Here is a 13,779-nt window from a genome sequence, read left to right as displayed (position 1 = left end):
ACACCCACCTATTATGCAAGACTGCATGCCCCTGTAATGTTCCTCTGAATTATTTCTAGCAACTTTAGGGGGTGGTTGACATGTGCTCACGCACACGTACTGTCGGCTACCACATAGTGCCTGCCATTTTCTTGCCCTTTAGCTCAAGCTCCTCTCTGCTGCCATCTGCCACTAAGGCCTGCACAGCTTAATATAAACTACAAGGAAGTCTCGATCAGTATTTCTGCTTCTGCCAGGCTCCGTGACACTTCAATGGAAGGACATTACATTGCTGGTTCCATGGATGCACTGAGGTCCACAAGATGGCACAGGTAGACGGAGAATCTCTGCCCCTTTTAGTGCTCCATACCGTTGAGGTAAATTGTCAAAGAGTTGGGGAGTTTTTACCCATAGCGCTCTCTTCCTCTAGGATCCAGACCTCAAGCTTAGTGAAGTAGGATGGGTAGTGTGTGGGAGTGGTGCCATGGAATGTGCCTCTCAGATGTGACTGCACCGTACTTGAGGTGGACCCCAGCTGCTCTTCTCTGAAATCATAATCACGTTTGCATGGGGGGCCTTGCTTCCCTGGCAGCTGTCAGCCAGTAACGGAATTGCAGTCTAAGATGCTTCTACCCAACCTCCCTTCCTTTTTCCCTTGTCTCTTTCTCTTGCCATTTGATGACTGCAATGGAATAACTCTCTATTCTCCCTGTTGTTGACCACATGTGTCTTCTTGATCAAAACTCCCTTCAGAGTTTTCTCTCCCAGGTGATTTCTAGGTCCTTTTTATGAGTAGATTGGATGTTGACCTCAATTTCCCCCACTCTCGTTTGCCTGTCATGCTCAGCCGTTTGGGGATCTCAGGATAAGAAGTGATGTGAGCTCCTTGCTATGTATGCTCAAGCATCTATTATGATTCTTTACTAGTTCGATGCAGTTAGAGAAACAAAAGGAATATAAGAATTTATCCTTGCCTTTGAAATTTTTTTGGATGAAATATATTGTACTAATTAAACAGAAGAATTCACCATTAATAAAAGAAAACCTACAGGAAGGGAAGCATCCAAAGGGCAATCAAAAAGTTAGGCAAGTTTACTAGCTTTAAAATACATCAACACACTGCCTTTGAAATTAAGGTTAGTTAGTAAGCCAAAAATCACACATGTGCCACAAGGACTTAAAAATATAGATAATAATCATTAATTTTTCAAGGACGTGGATAGCACTTTAAGGAATATGGTTTCCTCTTTCCCTGGGCTTGTACTCCTGTGCTTGGGATAATGGAAGAGCATAGCAGAAAGCTGTTTCTTTCTTTCTGAGCAGCTCCATGTCCCGTTGAATGTGAAGATGTGAAGGTGAGAGAGGCACCGTAATTATCAGACTCATTGCTGTGATGTGTTAAGAGCTTATCGCCTTTCATTGAGGCCTTGCTGAATTCTCCCATTGGGTCAGAGACTAGTAAAATTCATGGTCTGACATAAGGTCTTCACTTTTTGCTTCCAAAGTAAAAAGATTGATGGAAATTGGGAGTAAATTAAACAAGTTAATTTAGCTCTTAATTAAGCATAAGAACACAGCATTAATTTTCAAAGGATATAATATTTTACACTTAGGAATGTATATGATGGTATGGATTGGGTGTCAATACCAATATCAATGTGAATGTTGTTTTCTTAACATTTTTGACCTTTGGCTAAATTGTAGATTAATAAGCATAGAAATAAGATCAAGGATTGTTTAGTATGTCCTCCTATTGATGGGAAGGTCAGCACCTTGAAAGAAAGTTGATATGTAATGTTAAGTCATGCGAATTACAGAAAATATCAGCAGAATTAAGTAAGGTTAATTTAAAGAGAGAAATTTTCTTTGGCAGCAAGGTTTGAAATCTCATTATTCCAGCTTTTTAAATGAGAACAATAGTGTTGATTTTTTTTTTTTTTAATGGACTCACAGATCCTCAGTGTTAAACTCTGCTTTAAGCCTTTGAATAGTTGTCATGTGACTTTGGGTGGCTTGCATATTTTTCAGGGAAGGGTTAGGTCAAACTAATGATGAGCTGAATTCTTAGTGTTATCACACTCTCTCATGGCATCACAGGATAAACCACTAATATTAAGCTGCTTCTGAAGTCTCTATCTGGGAATTTATGAATGTGCTGGGCACAATAGTCCCTGGTATAATGTTGGATAAACTTAAATGGGACAGCCAAACAGAAAAACTAAGCTAACTCAAGAATAAGCAGTAGGATTATCTTCAAGTTACATTGAAATTGACCAGTTCAACTAAATTGACAGTTAGTAAGCTGTTTTGTGATATGTTAACATTTCCCCATTGTATTTAATATTTAATTTTTTGATGGGGGCAGCCTGCAGCATGCAGAAGTTCCTGAGCCAGGGATGGAACTTGCACCACAGCAGTAACCAGAGCCACAAGAGTAACAACACTGGATCCTTAACCCACTGAGTCACCAGAGAACTCCTATTTTTTTTTTTTTTTTCTTTTTTGGCTGCTGCATGGTATATGGAGTTCCTGGGCCAGGGATCAGATCCAAGCCACAGCTGTGACATAAGCCACAGCTATGGCAATGCTGGTGGATCCTTAACCTGGTGTGCTGGGCTGAGGATCGAACCTGCATCCCAGGGCTCCCAAGATGCTGCTGATCCTATTGTGCCCCAGTGGGAACTCCCAGGGAACTCTTATTTAACATTTAAAATATTGTGGAGCTAATTCCTATTCCAATATATACAAAATAAATGCTTTCCCATAAATCCAATACCAATACATGGTACAGTATGAATAATTTCATTCTATAAGAATCAAAAAAGATAAAGGTTTTTCAAGTATCAGATTCTTTTACCAAAATGAACTTGTGAATTTGAGATTGTACCTATGGAACCTCAAACATGAATAAAAAGTGATATAAAGTTTTTTTGTTTTTTGGGGTTTTTTTGCTTTTGGGTGGTGATATTAATGGTAATTTAAAATATCTTTATACTTTTATATTTTCAAATTTTTAGAATAAATATATAACTTTTTAATTGGACAAAAAATAATTTTGAGTGGTTATAAAAAGGGATAGGAATAGCTTAATAAGTAGGAGAATATTCCTAGCCTTTGAAACAATCTGGCAAAGACTTGGAAGCAAAAGACAGAAATCTGCCTACAGTCAAGGAGTTTGCCAATGTTTCATTGCACTATAATTACTATATAATACCTGTCGCTTCAACAAGCTGTCTTTTTACAAGGCATGTGAAAACAGAACATTATATTAAGGTTCCTAATCACTATGTTTCTATCAAAATGAAGAAATGGAATGGAAAGTTTTTCCTGTAGTAATATTTCTAGAGCATGAGGAATGATGGGAAAGGTTTGGCTATGAACACCACTATATAGGGAATTTTGTTTATGTCTTCTGGGAATATATTATTTTGATAGATCTTAACTGGGAAATCAGAGGGGAAATTTGTTCTTTTATCTACAAAGAAAGGATTTGGTGAGCAAGCAATTGCTGGGGTTGTGTTTAATTGATGTGTTTTCAAGTTTCAGTTAAACTCTTCAGAGGCTTCATTTACCTTGACATCTGGAATATTGATTACAAACTCATTTTACCAGTTTAGTTTTAGTCAGTGTTTATATTTGAAAGTTATATAATTTTATTTCTTTCAGGTATATTCTATAACTCATGTTTTTCACTAGTTTTGACCAGTTCTCTTGCTACCCCTAAACCACCCAGATGTCTGAGTTTTGCTGTATGACTTTACTGCTGTATAAGTACATTGACAGAGATCTATAAACCATGGCTTCCACAGCTGTTTCAGATGAAACTGTATATTAATGTGTAAACTTACAACATACAGCTTAGCTGGAAAGTTATGTGGAACAGGTGACTGGGAAGATCACTTTCACCCCTTGGACTGAAGTCAGTTTTAAGGAGCTAAGATGCCTGTTGAATTCTGGTATGTGTATGGTTTGGGGTGTGCATGTGCAAGACAGGGAACTCTTCGTGCTTCAGAAAGCTGAAAACACGGGTGGTTAAATGAAGTCGAATTTTTACACCCTCACATGCTGAGTAGGCGGAGCAGCCAAATGCAGCAAAGCTTTGTTAATATTAGTCTATCACTCTTGGTTTATGATGTTTTAGACACGTGTTAGAGAGCTTCTTGAAGATGTAAAAGATGAATTTAAAACCTATATCAGTTGTACCCAAAGTCAACTGGGAAGAAAAGATTTTAAGTCCTTGGGCTGTGAATACAAATTGGCAGCCAAAAGAACAGTCTTAGTCAACACATTTCCGTGTCCCCCTAAACACAAATAGCCTCCAGCCTTTGGAGGTTGTTCCTTCGAGATGTTTCATCAGTGACATCACAGTGATTGCCACCTCCCTCAGACTACTTTAGGCCCTGCCCAGAGTCCAGGAGTCCAGACAGCCTGGAAGACAAGCAGGAGTTGCAGCCCAAGTTGGTGAGAGAGAGAGAGGAGAAGCCTACTGCAGCCCTGTGTGTCCTTGACGCTGTTCAGGTAATAGCAGGATTTTTATGTTTTGCTTACTGTATGTGTATGCGTACAAGTTGAAAATGAGAAAAACAGAGGAATATTTACATTTCTTAGTGAAATCAGCAATACCTATTATACACAATATTTCTTAAAGTAGAAAGTGAATATTACTGATTCTTGTTTTACTTTTTTTCACCTCATGTTATGCATTTTCTCCCTTCCTACTAAATTGCTTTTTTTTTTTTAATGTATCATAAGGGAAAGTATGTCTTGCATCTTTTCCAAGTCTCCATTCAAAGAAAGTGAATGTCAAACAATTTATTCAGAGTTTTTTGTGCCTTCACCATATGGCAATCACTTTGGATCATATGGTGTGATCTTGACTTCAGGAAAGAACTTAAATGAAGCCAAAATTGTCTTTGTGGGTTAACAGCAGAAAAAAAGGAAGATTGCTGATTTGAATTTTTTCCTTTGGTGTAAATGTGTATGAAAGTAAAATACTCCCCTTACAGTTAGTATATGTGTTGACTGAATTGGATTCATTGGAAAATTTCACCTTAACTTTGTGTTTTATTAATTAAAAAAATATATAAAACAACAAATATTTAAGTTCACCATCAAAGTGCAAGAAAGAATAAGCGGTAAACCACAAGAAATAAAGAAGTGTAATGGGTTCTGTCAATTCAGAGGCTATTGAAAAAAATGTGAAGAGTGCATAAAACACACCATTTGAACACTCATTTTAAGGCAACACCTGTATAAATATCACCCAGGTCAAGAAATAGATCATGCCCAACACCCGGAAGTCCATCCTTGATCACCTCCCCCTTTTGTCCTACCGTAGGTGGTCACCATCTTGATTGTCAAAATAATCTTATCAGTGCTTTTCTTTAAAATTTTACCATCTATGCTACATTCCTAAACAAGATGATTAAGTTTCCTGTTTTTGGCTTTGTAGAAATGGAATCATATTCTGTGTTTCTTTTTATAAATCCCTCTTTTGCTCAATAGTTGTTTGTGGAGATCCACCCATCTTATTGTGTGTGTTGTAGTTCATGTATTTTCTTTTCTCTATAGCATTTTAATGTGTGACTACATCCCAATTCACATCTGTTCTATTGCTGATGAACATTAGAGTTGTTTCCAGCTTGGAAATATTATGAAAATGTTGCTGTGGGAGTTCCCATCATGGCACAGCAGAAAGAATCCAACTAGGAACCATGAGGTTGCAGGTTTGATCCCTGGCCTCACTCAGTGGGTTAAGGATCTGGCAATGCCCTGAGCTGTGGTGTAGTTTGCAGACATGGCTCAGATCCTGTGTTGCTGTGGCTGTGGCGTAAGCTGACAGTTGTAGCTCCAATTGGACCCCTAACCTGGGAACTTCCATATGCTGCAGGTATGGCCTAAAAAGCAAAAACAAACAAACAAACAAAAACTGTTGCTATGAACATTCTTATATATGAATCCTAATATGTATGTGCTTATGCTTCTAGAGTAGAAATGAAATAGCTGGATAAAAGGGAATGAGTTTTATCAACCTTAATAAAAAAATATCAAATTGTTTGCCCAAAGGTTGAAAATTTGTTTAGCCTGAGCAGTTATTCATAGTAATTAATTCATTCCTGTAATCACTCCTTTGGAGTAACCACAATTTCAGCAACTGTTTCCAGTCTGCCAGCTCTAGTTCTGCCTCTGACTTGCTATGTGTCATTACACAAACAAATTTACCTCCTGCTGAAAGTTACTTTCTCAGCTATAATCCTGGGAGAGGAAAAAATCACAATAAAACTTGCCTGAGTTGTGAAGGTTACAGAGTAGACTGTGAAGGTCACATGAACAAAGCTATGAACAACTTTCAGCAACATTTTCGGAGTATGTTCCTTTTGGGGCACTATCTATGATTCCCTTTATGTAAGAGCTTAATCTAATAAGCAGATTTGGTGGAACAGTTATCTTGCCCTCCCTGAATTGGGTTGTGTTGATCATTACAAATAGGATCTCATATTTTTTGCATATATCTGTATTTCTTTAGAACTTGCCTAAACAAATTGGCATTTAGACTAGGATTTAATTTTATTAATAAATTCCTAAGAAAGAATCTGCTTTAGATTCTCATTGCTTTGCCTCCAGCTGGAATTCTTCACTTCTTGTTCCCCTCTGCTCTTATGTACATTCTTACACATTCTCTATACTTCCTTTATACCTCACTTTCTTCTGTTTACTTTCTTCTTCAAGCAAATCTTTATAAAGATTTTCATTGGCAATTTACCATTTCCTTCATGTGGGGGGCAAAGACAAAAATAGGAATTAAGGAAAATGAAACATAAATCAATTGTCATTCACCATATTTTACACCAAGATTCAACAACCTACTGATTGATACCATCTTATTTGAACTTGTGTGTTACACCAATTATATAATATGAAGAATGATTATTCAATGGTTTATCCAATTAATAATTTGGTCCATGAATAATAAAACAAATATAGTAATTAAAATTAATAATTCAGTCAGGTTGGATGGTTAAAAATACCATCTTGCTAACAACCCTTCTTGACCCCTGAATTTCCACACTTAGAAAATTAACAAAACACTCTTTCCTCCTAAACTTTTTCACTCGATAGTAGACTTTTGTCCTAAATATCTGAAGTTTTATCATTAATCTTTAATTTCATTTGGTTTGCATATACACAGTGTCAATTATGCCACATCATTGGAGGTAATGGTTTTATTGACCACATTGCATATGTTCTCAAAATATGATTTCCTGCATGTACTATCTGTAGAAGCTATAAAGATACCAGTCTTGCTTTTTGAAGTGTTTACAATATAGGCACATCCTGGACTTGACTAAAAATAGCTGGCACAAACCCTTGTTGAAATAGAAGTACCCATGAGGTTAACACTTGCTCTTTGGACTGAAGGCCTGATATGTTAGGAACTTTTGGTTGACCCCAGTAGGCTCTGTGCCCAATGCAAGGCTTTTAAGAGGCCAGGCAGCTGTTGAAGCTACTTCATGCTTTCACAGCATTAGATGTAGACAGGTCAGCCTGAAACCTGAAAAATTATGGTATCCTACTTCTACATGTAATTCAAAACAAGAACAATACTAAGGCATATCATTTTTTTTTTCAGTTTTGGTGACCTTGCAAAGCAAGGACACACACGTAGAAATTAGAAAAAATGTAATATTTTGTAAATTCAAAATGTAATATTTTATCAATGATGCACAATATAATTTTTTTCACAGGAAAATAATCAGGACTACATTGGTCTTTTTGACATCAAGCAAAAAAGCCAGGCTATCTGTAAAAGTCAGGGTCCTTCAGAGAAACAGAACCAATTTGTGTGTGTGTGTGTGTGTGTGTGAGTGTGTGTGCGCACGCGCGCGCGCGCTCGCGATGTAATTGGCTCATGATCGTGGAAGCTGGCAGATCCAAAATCTGCAGGGTTGGCAAGAGGGTGGAGACCCAGAGAAGAGTAGCAGCTTTACTCCAAAGATAGTCTGGAGGCTAGAAATATGAGATCAAGGTATTGAAAGCGTTGATTCCTTCCGGGGTCTGTCTCCTTGGCTTGCATATGACCATCTTCTCCCTGGGTCTTCACAGTCTGTGTCCTAATCTCGTCTTATTATAAGGACACGAGTCTTGTTGTATTAGGAACCATCTTAATGCCCTCATTTAAACTTAATTACCTCTTGAAAGCCCCTGTCTCCAAATATAATTATATTCCTCAATGAAAAATTTAGAGAACATGGGAGTTCCCGTCGTGGCGCAGTGGTTAACGAATCCGACTAGGAACCATGAGGTTGTGGGTTCGATCCCTGCCCTTGCTCAGTGGGTTAACGATCCGGCGTTGCCGTGAGCTGTGGTGTAGGTTGCAGACGCGGCTCGGATCCTGCGTTGCTGTGGCTCTGGCGTAGGCCGGTGGCTACAGCTCCGATTCAACCCCTAGCCTGGGAATCTCCATATGCCGCGGGAGCGGCCCAAGAAATAGCTAAAAAAAAAAAAAAAAAAAAAAATTTAAAGGATATGTAGTCACATTCTAAGATGCTGGGGTTCAGATTTTAGCATATGAATTTTGAGGGGACATAGTTCACCCATGACATGTTCCTCCTCCAAATGCTTCTATTTCCTTTGATGATAGAACGCTCACTAATCCTCTGTTTTCTTTGTTACTTTTTATTAGGAGATAAAGACCAGCAGGCGGTCTGAAGTCTGCCTTCAGTTCTCACTAAGCCACTCTGAGAATGGAGCGATCCACCCGGGAGCTGTGTCTCAACTTCACCGTTGTCCTAATTACAGTTATTCTTATATGGCTTCTCGTGAGGTCCTATCAGTACTGAGATGCCACAGCTCCTGGAATTGACTGCAATGCTCCAGAGCTGTCTTCTGTATGGCCTTCAATCCCATTGCTGTCATGGGATGCCTTTTTTTGGCACCCCATAGCACTTCTGACCTGCATGCACAGTATTCAAAGTGCCTCCAGTGCCAGGATCGATTGTGTGATCTCTAACGATGCTGCTCTCAAGGGCTGCCAAGTGTTTGCCAGTGAGCCTTAGATTTATTCCCCAACTCTTACTGCAAATGTGTTAGACAAGCCACAAGGTTAAAAGTAAACTGGATTCATGATGACAGAATTTTAACAAGCCTCTGATCTGTCTCACCACACATCCCTTCAACCCACACTCAGCAACCAAACTCTAAATCAACTGGCCAGAAGAAAGAACCATTAAAGGAAATCGTCATCAGCCCCTATAGCTGTCATGTGAATAAAGTTGTCAACCACAAAAATGGCTTTTAGAATTTATTTTAGCATCTATTTGTGATACTGCATTTGACCGTTGGCTGTGATCGAAGTGACAAATGTTATAGTATTTCTGGCATTTGAGATAAGCCAAGAATCCTCTAACTGCTGAGGATTTGAAAACAAGTCAATTAAGAATGTCGCATTTCAAATAATTCTATTGGTTCAGTGCTCCTCAAACTTTCCCTCTGCACTAGTACCAAGGGCAGAGGGAAAATAAATCCATTCCACTAGGAGGTCTGGAGCACAGCTTGAATTGTCCACTAAAAGCCCAAAATTTCTTTGAAGTCTTGTGTTTTATCAATAAAATGCACAAAAAAATGTATGTTTGTAATATCTCCGTGTTTGCTTTTTTTTTTTTTTTTTTTTTTTTTTTTTTTTTTTTTGTCTTTTTACAGCCATAGGTGCAGCATATGGAAGTTCCCAAGCTAGGGGTCAAATTGGAGCTGCAGCTGTGACCTACACCACAGCTCACGGCAATGCCAGATCCTTAACTCCTTGAGCAAGGCCAGGGACCAAACCATCATCCTCATAGATAGTAGTTTCATTACTGCTGAGCCATGATGGATACTCCAACTAATACAATTCTATTTCCGAGGAGTTTAAAACAAAGCCTTGGAATCATCTTTTTTTTGTCAATCAGCAGAGCAGTAGATAAGAAGGAACAAGAATACTTATGACTAATTAAGCTGATAGAAAACATTGTTGATCAAAATATTTGTTCCTCAATGCCAGAGGGCCATTGCCTGCCATGGGTCCATCATGTCCCTCAGTGGTGCTAGGCTTCCTTTGTGTGTGTATGTGTGTGTTTATATTTGCATAGTTATTCAATTTGGGGGGAAATTAATCAGACATAGTAAACAAGTACAGAGATATGTGCTGATGGGGAAACTTTATAGGCTATATATTTTTATCAATTTTTTTTTTCTTTTTGCCATTTCTTGGGCCGCTCCTGCAGTATATGGAGGTCCCAGGCTAGGGGTCGAATCGGAGCTGTAGCCGCGGGCCTATGCTACAGCCACAGCAACTCGGGATCTGAGCCTTGTCTGCGACCTACACCACAGCTCACAGCAATGCCAAATTCTTAACCCACTGAGCAAGGCCAAGGATTGAACCCACAACCTCATGGTTCCTAGTCGTATTTGTTAACCACTGAGCCATGAAGGGAACTCCTGTTTTTATCAATTTTATAAAATTATCACACAACCATCATATGTGTGCTTTTAGCAGAAAACTTAAAGCAAGCAGTGATATATGTCATGAGTAGCTGTACTCTGTAATTCACTAGAAAATTTTTTTCCCATCCTGAACATTGAGGCAAAGATATAGCTGGAAAAAACAGTAGCTTTCAATTTTGATAGGGAGACAAATATTTGGTAAATAGTACAACTGAATTAGTAGGATGGATCTTATAATTCAGGTCTAGCTTCTTGGATCGGTTGTCTATGATTGCTGTTGTCTTCTTGACCTGTTGTACGTGAATTTTCTCCTCTGTTTGAGTATTGTTTTATGGCGAGTTTGAGGTCGGAAGTCCTCTCTAAAGACCAGTCCAGTGCAGGGGCCTTTTTAAAGTAGGAAATATAAATTTGAGTCAATCCCCTTTATTGTACATGAACTAGTTAAGAGTACTTGATATGAGTTCTTCAATCCAGTTTGGAAGTCCTTTAAGTGATGTCTTTTCCAGGGTGCACAACTTCTTGGTTACTATTCATGGAACACCTGTTCTTCATCCAAAAATATATCACTGTGGTAAGCTTCAGAAGTAAGCTTAGAATGTCCTTTTAATAATTCGATTAAACTCTGCAATAACATAACATAGCGACAAAAAGCCATCTAGGAAGTGAGTCTTAGGCAGTAAATACTAAACCTCAAAGACAATTAATAACACAGGAACTTAATATCCACAGAGGTATATTACTGAAACATAGGTTTTCTCTCTCAAACTACCCTCATTTCTACCCAAAACAGCCAAATTAAGATTAATTTGTTTGCAAAATAAGACTGGTTTCAATAAACTTGTCTTGATTATTTGCATAATTGATCATATAGATTCATTTTAATTGGCTTTGCTGGAACTTTTCATAAGGAATCTCCACTTGACTTTAAAAAAATCTCTCAAGGCCAGGAAAGACATGCCAAGGACTTGCTCTCAGATTTCACCTGCAATACCTACAGATTTGAGTGGATCCCTCTCTTCTTGAGGTTTATAATATCTTCAGGTTCCTATACCTGCTAGGAAATGGTCTTTCTTATTCACTTGGTAAGGCTGTGAGGAATCCTGTAAGCAAGGTACCAAGTTGTTTTTCCAAGGGAATTTATGGCTCCATAAAGTCAACTCTAGTTCTTTAAAGCTGTCTGGCCATATTTGATTTTATGCATTTTCCCAAATGAGACATTTCAGTCAAAGTCAAGGTAATGTAGCCAATATTTCCAATGTGTCCTGTTATGAGGAGAACATATACTTTGGGGTGGGGGGCACCTGTGGCATATGGAAGTTCCAAGGTTAGGGGTGGAATCAGAGCTGCAGCTGTTGGCCTATGCCACAGCCACAGCCACAGCAACGCAGGATCCGAGCCATATCTGTGACCTACACTGCAGCTTCCAGCAATGCTGTATCCTTAACCCACTGAGCAAGGCCAGGGATCGAACCCGAATCCTCATGGATACTAGTCAGTGTCATTACTGCTGAGCCACAACAGGAACTCCAGGAGAACATACTCTTATTGAGCTCATGCAGGGAACTATATTCCCATGAAAATAAGAATACCCACTAAGAGTTTCCAAATTCTGGAGGGGTCAGGTAGAGAAGCAAGAGAAATGTTTAAATTCTGTTTGCAAATGTATAATTTACCAAATTGCTATAAGTCATGGTTAGCTTAAGGGGAAAGTTTTCCTTATATATAGAAAACAAAGATTAAAATCAGTAGTATTTCAGAGCAAAAGTCATAATAATTATAATCATATTTATCAGTTTATTCAATCCCATGTAAATAATTCAAATTCTACTTGACTCCAGTTTTTCCATTAGTTCTGTTGACCTTGCCTGATGATTAAGGGTGACAGTGACAGTAATAATTTCAAGAAGTTTTCAAGGGTTTTGTTAAGACTCATATGAATTTTTTCAGTGAGGTGGGTTTCTTGATTATTGGAGATTGTGGAAGATAAACTTCAAGTAAAAGACACTTTTTTTAACAGCTTCTTTATCATTGTGAGGGTATTAGCCTTGCAGCAAGGAAGGGTTTTAACCCATTAAATAAAAATGGAGTTTGCCACGGAGCATTCCCATAGCCCTGTTTCCTTACAGCTATTGTTTTTTTTGGTTTGGTTTGGGTTTTTGTTTTTTTGTTTTTTTTGTTTTTGACATTTCAGGGCCACACCCGCAGCATATGGAGGTTCCCAGGCTAGGGGTCCAATCAGAGCTGTAGCCACTGGCCTACGCCGCAGCCACAGCAAAGGGGGATCTAAGCTGCTTCTGCGACCTACACCACAGCTCACGGCAGTGCTGGATCCTTAACCCACTGAGCGAGGCCAGGGACTGAACCCACCTCCTCGTGGTTCCTAGTTGGATTCGTTTCCGCTGTGCCACGACGGGAACTCCTTGGTTTGGTTTTTGCTGTTTTTTAGGGCCGCATCCATGGCATATGGAGGTTCCCAGGCTAGGTGTCTAATTGGAGCTACAGCTGCTGGCCTACACAACAGCCACAGCCACACGGGATCCAAGCTGCTTCTGTGACCTATACCACAGCTCATGGCAGCGCTGGATCTTTGACCCACTCACTGAACGAGGCCAGGGATTGAACCGGCATCCTCATGGATCCTAGTCAGGTTCATTAACCATTGAGCCACAAAAGAAACTCCACAGCTATTGTTTACTCATCTTAGTTTCTCTGATTAGGAGCAGACTGTTGTAATATTACAAGGCCATTGGGATGGCTAAAGTCTGAAAATGAGGGGATGCAGAAGCATAATTAATTTAGTGCATGCTATAATCTTTACACATTCCATTATTGTTACCTTTGCATGAAAGCAGTGAGGTCATTTCCTGATACCTGGGTTCAGTCCCTTTAGCATGAGCCTCGATTTTGATGTTTAGGCCAACATTTTTCAACTGCCAATTCTGAATGATTGGATTTGTTTTTACTGAAAGCTCTCTCCTCAGATCTTGGATGGAATAAAAATGGCAAAATCTGATTTCATTTTAGGCTGTGGCCCAAAGAGTATTCCACATGTATACAGCAGAAAAGTATGTAATTGTGAGGCCACCCTGACCAGGTCCCTCTTGCTATGGACTGGAAAATATGTTGGCACATCATCCTGGCTAGATCTCCAGGCCCCTCTTTAATACTCACCTTTCCTTTCACACAGTTACCTGAAAGGTGTAGGCTCAGGGGTGCTTGGCTCAGAGGCCCGCCGAATCTCTTGCTCTTTCTTATGACTATTTAGTAATAAACACTTTAACCTTCATTATGGCTGGAAGTTAAAGTTTTAGCAAGGGTTGA

General features: G+C 39.1%; 1 protein-coding gene across 1 annotated transcript; it reads left to right on the top strand.

The window, feature by feature from the left end:
* On the top strand, nucleotides 155-9,605 carry SLN (sarcolipin). Its single transcript, NM_001044566.2, is given in 3 exon segments — nucleotides 155-311; nucleotides 4,367-4,497; nucleotides 8,663-9,605. A coding segment is annotated over 1 exon segment (96 nt). The 5' UTR covers nucleotides 155-311; nucleotides 4,367-4,497; nucleotides 8,663-8,723; the 3' UTR covers nucleotides 8,820-9,605.

This window comes from Sus scrofa, chromosome 9 (assembly GCF_000003025.6).
Source record: "Sus scrofa isolate TJ Tabasco breed Duroc chromosome 9, Sscrofa11.1, whole genome shotgun sequence".
NCBI classification, from domain to species: domain Eukaryota; kingdom Metazoa; phylum Chordata; class Mammalia; order Artiodactyla; family Suidae; genus Sus; species Sus scrofa.
The sequence above is the reverse complement of the archived record's forward strand: the minus strand, read 5'-3'. Positions and strand labels throughout refer to the sequence as shown.